General features: G+C 34.1%; 1 protein-coding gene across 1 annotated transcript in view; it reads right to left on the bottom strand.

Annotated features, from left to right (window-relative positions):
* The window catches only part of LOC106875298 (uncharacterized), a 53,856-nt gene that overhangs the window by 383 nt on the left and 48,045 nt on the right, over nt 1–5,428 (bottom strand). The window contains exons 14-17 of the mRNA XM_014923386.2: nt 5,254–5,290; nt 4,650–4,733; nt 3,142–3,244; nt 1,771–1,846 (exon numbers count right to left, since the gene is read on the bottom strand). Coding sequence (XP_014778872.2) covers nt 1,771–1,846; nt 3,142–3,244; nt 4,650–4,733; nt 5,254–5,290 — 300 coding nt within the window. The remainder of the gene's footprint in view (nt 1–1,770; nt 1,847–3,141; nt 3,245–4,649; nt 4,734–5,253; nt 5,291–5,428) is intronic.

Here is a 5,428-nt window from a genome sequence, read left to right as displayed (position 1 = left end):
GAGTTTCTACAGCTGTTTATACAACATGCACACACATATATGCATACACACGAGTGTGTACAAACATTTCAGTTTTACAGCTGAATTCTCTATCTTACTAGTAAAAGAATTTTCTTAACTGTGATGGAAGAGTGAAAACTGTTTCTTGGCCATCGAGAAATCTGCAGCAAGCAAAGTTATATGCGTATGCTCTGCTCAGAGTCACAAAAGCTTCAGTAAGATTTAGACTTATGCCCATATCATCCGTAGTTTACAACCCTATAAGTGTACATGAATATAATAAAGCAACTGCATCAAATTATAAATGGTGCTTGGTGACCTTGTTGATAAAACATTTGCAGGATTTTCGTGCAATAATACACTGGAATGGATTCCTGTTACTCAAAATCTGTACAGATAGATAACAAAATGCTTAGCAATTACAGAGTGGTTTCCCATGTCTACAGCAATGAGCAGCATCAATTTCATGGTTCTTATTTACAAATAGACCTGAGCAAGCAAGACTTATCTCTTTAGTACATAAACCGACCATATCTGGCCCAAATATTCTATCTATTTTATGTCAGCTCTGGCCTCTTGTATTTACACTACAATGTCGTTCTAAAAATAAACAATCACATCATCAAAACACTAAAGCTACGAGATAATGCATGACTAGTTCAAAATTATGTAAATAAATAAGCATTACATTTGACAGAGTAATCTGAATGCTAAAGGGTTAAATAGTGAAATATCAAGGGATGAACATTGTGGACCCAATGATATCTTGATATCCTGTTGACCCAGCTGCCTGCGTTAACATGATATCAGTTTTCCAAATAAAAGTTGCATCATTTTCCCACAGTGTCACCCAGAACAATTACAATGTGACAAATATCAAACAACATTTGTCAATATCATTTAAAAATATTGAACCACATTTGTCAGTATCATACGAGTGAAATACTTCTGTAAATAAAACTGATTTTTAGTAACTGTCTTCTTTTATTATGCTGTTAAAACGAAGAAAAGTTTTCAAAATCTAATCTTTTGGTTTTGCAAAATTTGTTAATTGGAACAGCTGGTTTTGGAGTTGGATATATTTTGTTAATCCCCTCAACTATGAAGCAGAAAGGGTACCTGATTCTAACAACAGAACTGAAACTGCCAAAATATTGCTTATCCTGAAATATTAAACAGTGCTTGCTAAGCTTTGAATCTTATTTCCACGATGTCAACAGTACATGTTAACTTCAATCACTAACTAGTTATTAATACTGTTTTTAACATTTGTTTTTTTATGTTAGTATTGTTAGATAAACTTGTGTTCTAGGAACAGGTTTTACAGCTAATCCACTTCCTTGGCACTAAGGATGATTTCTACCAGGACAGAACTAAAGTAAACGATGAAGAAACTTGCTTAACCAATTAGCATTTTAATGACCCTGTGAAATGTAATGCTTATTTATTCACATTGAATTAAACATGTATTATCTTGTAGCATCAGGATTTCGAGGTTATGATTGTTAATTTTTAGAATGACAATGTAGGGTAAACGCAAGAGGCTGGATCTGGCCAGTCTGAACAAAGAAGGAAAAAAAAAAAATACATGGGTCCAGATATTATCAGTTTAAATACTAAAGAGTTAAACATTTAATGATTGAGCTCAAGTTCCATGACTTACTTAGCCACAAGGAATTCAATGAAACAGTATAAGCCTGAACATTTTACAAACCGCATTAAATATGTTCTTTCATGTATTGAACCACAAACTTTGATAATTAGTCTCACCTGTTTTTATCACTCGAATGACATGCAGCTCCAACACTGGCCTTAATTAACTTTACATGGGACAATATTTTTCTACCTGGAAACAAATAAATACAGAAGTATAAATCTACAAGTACAAATGTATAATATTAATCCTTACAAAAGACAATGGTCCTATTCACATAAATTTCAGCTCTTATATACAAAAATATAAATAAAAAAGCAACAAGGAATAGTGACATTATTTACATTATTTACATTTGACGGATATTTGTCCTCGTCTTGTTTGTTGTCAACACAACGTTTCGGCTGATATACCCTCCAGCCTTCGTCAGGTGTCTCGGGGAAATTTCGAACCTGGGTTCTCATTCCTAACGATGTTACTATTATTATTATTACTATTAGTTAGAATGGCGTAGTGGTTAAGAGCGCGGGCTACTAACCCCAAGGTTCCGAGTTCGATTCATGGCAGCGACCTGATTAATAATAGTAATAATAATAATAATATAATAATAGTAACATCGTTAGGAATGAGAACCCAGGTTCGAAATTTCCCCAAGACACCTGACGAAGGCTGGAGGGTATATCAGCCGAAACGTTGTGTTGACAACAAACAAGATGAGGACAAATATCCGTCAAATGTAAATAATGTAAATAATGTAAATAATTCCTCATCTCTTAAATATAGAACTGAAGGAATAGTGATTTATACATCTTTTTGATAATGTGACATTGTTATGCGAATAATCAATGGATGAACAGTGCAGTAAAATATAAATTTTGGTATCTCTTATTATAATAAGAAATCATACGATGATGCACTCCCATCTTGGTTTTATTTCTGTTAATTATGTAAAGGTTGCTACATCTAAACATCTGGAAACTAGCAGGAATTAATGGTATGGACCCAAATGTAAATAATACACAAGCCAATCTCCATCACCACCATGACCAACATCATCATCTTTAAACTTGTTTTTCTATGACTGAATGGGTTAAGTATGTCCAGTCTAACATTGCTTCCACTACAAGCCATAGTCACTGGTCATGTCCCTCGTGAGGTTCGCTCCCCTCACATCAGTCTCTACCACATTGACCAATGTCTTCTTTGGTCACTCTTTTCTACAGGTTCCACCAACTTGGAGCATTCAGAATGTTTAATCACATGCCTGGAATACGAAGTAGTCCTGTGGCTTACTGGATCTTGTTGATCCATCTAACTCATGCAACATGGAAAATGGCTGTTAACTAATAATAATAATGGTACATTATTTACATTATTTATATTTGACTAATAAATTTAACATTCTAACTACGTCTGCTACCAGAATTTAAAAACAAGTCAAAACAAATCCAGGATTAAAATATAACAAATCACATAAGAAAACTTACCTTCCAAATGTCCATCTAATATGGAAACATTACATGTGTTTGGCAGTCTGGGAACACCAGGTATTCGACCATTAAACTTTACATTATCTGCACCAAAAGCTTCCTGGATGAAAAACAAAAAAATTTAAGATTTCTTAAAATTGGCTGACCAATCCTATACTCACTGATTGTGATATCACATCCACAATAGGATGCATGTCAACCCAGCTCATAAAAATTATGAAAAGGAGAGACGACACTATGCATTCCTGCCACCCAAATCCAACGCAACATTGGGAGATCATAGATCTGGTACTAAAGATATGTGGTTAGAATGTTGCAGGAAAGAATTGCAAAACAAATTCTTCAAGCTAAGCCAACCAACAGGAGATCTACAAGTAGACCAAGAACAAGATGGATGGATAATATCCATGGTCTCAGTTGGTCGAGCTTGAGAGTCCAACCAGAAAGTCTAATGACAGTTGCTTCTGGTAGGTCCCTAAGGGCTCTATCCCAACAGCCCTCTTAAGAATAGTGGGTGGAGAAGACGGATGGATGGATGGATAAAAATGGCACAGGTTTCTAATGTATTGGAGGAAAGCAATGGGGATCTGTGAGGTTCATGCTTTTCCCAAGAGCCTTATCAATGCAAGCAAACTTAAAGAACAGAAAAATGGTTTACCAGAAACTAACCTAAACTTTACAGAGTTCACTATAGTACAAGAAAACATGAAGTAGAAATGTGTGAGTTCCAAAATTTTATCAAATTTCTGAGAAGAGAACAAATTCCTCCTCTAGGCTACTGGATCCACAATGTTTCCAGTCATTGTATTCTATGGTCATCTTCAGGTACTTTGTCTTACTAAGTAATGTTCTTGACATTTGGAAATGAAACTCTTATTTCTGTTCTTTTATGACTGTTCTCATTTAATTGTTCATCCCAGAGAGATTCTCCTTACTTAATTTACTTCTCAAGATACCACTAAGTTTATTTGTTTCAACCAGAGTATATACGGATTGGCTGACCCAGGGATTACTCAACTTGCATTCACTAGCTAAACTACCACACATCTGACACTTAATCAATGCTTAAATTCATTCTCACACTGTCGTGGAACAATGACATACTAAATACAAGTATTGACTATAAGTGTTGATTAATTGTTAATCATTGAATAAGAGTTGAGTGTAATACTTCTTCATTCTCATTATTTCAAATTAATTATGCATTATCCCAAAGTTTCAAAATTTTGATGATGCATGTGAAAAACTGGATTTGGCCAGTTCAAACATAAAACACATAAAATACCTCAGCCTGATATAGCTGGTATAAATGCTAAAAGATTAGGATTAAGTGGAAATCTTGTTGTTGCTAGCTGAGGTAACAGCTTCCTGGACTTTTCCTTGCCTTCTCTTATTCTGGCAATTATGCTTTCAGAACACTTTCTTTGAAATAACCCCACCCACCTACCCACCAACAACATCTAATATAGACATGAAAAAAAGGGAATTAGGAAAAGCTTCAGCACCTCAAGTTTCTCTTCCAGATAATTTCGTATTTCTTCCATATAATGTTCATACTCAGCAATATTGTGTTTCACGAGGGTGCAGGCCTGTAACAAACACAAAAGTAATTATGAAGATTTAGATTCGTTAGTAAAAATATCAAAAGAAATCTACAAACCACACCACAACGGACAATATACATATCTATCTATATATAGATGTATATAAATATACATCTATATATAAATATATAGTACAAGAAAACATGAAGTGAAAAACTGCTATTATCTTTCAAGAAAATTATCACGAACTATCATGTCTCATCATCATCATCGTTTAATGTCCGCTTTCCATGCTAGCATGGGTTGGACGAATAACATATCTACTCAAAGATAATTGATTACATTACACATAGGAACAGCACAAGATTTATTTCAATTTAAAGACATGAACAATGAAGATACTCTTCAGATTTATTCAATGAAACCCACTACTTCTCAAGTTCTAAAGAAGACAGTAAAATGTGTTTCTATATTTAACATGTAAACACACGAATACATCTACAATGAACCTAAGCTGAAGTAAAAAAAAGAAGTTCATTTTTAAGAAGAAGAAAAAATAACTTACCATTCCTAAACCAACAATCATGGCAGTATTTTCAGTTCTATAATCAAAGAAATATGAAATTGAGAAATAATCGAAGGATATTTGTGAATGAATGTGTGAGTGTGCATATTTGAGTGTATGGATTTGAGTATGTGTACGGATTTCAGTGTGTACGGGTTTGGCTATGTGCATATAT

Source organism: Octopus bimaculoides, chromosome 6, assembly GCF_001194135.2.
Source record: "Octopus bimaculoides isolate UCB-OBI-ISO-001 chromosome 6, ASM119413v2, whole genome shotgun sequence".
In the NCBI taxonomy this organism is placed as follows: Eukaryota; Metazoa; Mollusca; class Cephalopoda; order Octopoda; family Octopodidae; genus Octopus; species Octopus bimaculoides.
This window is presented reverse-complemented; position numbering and strand designations above follow the sequence as displayed.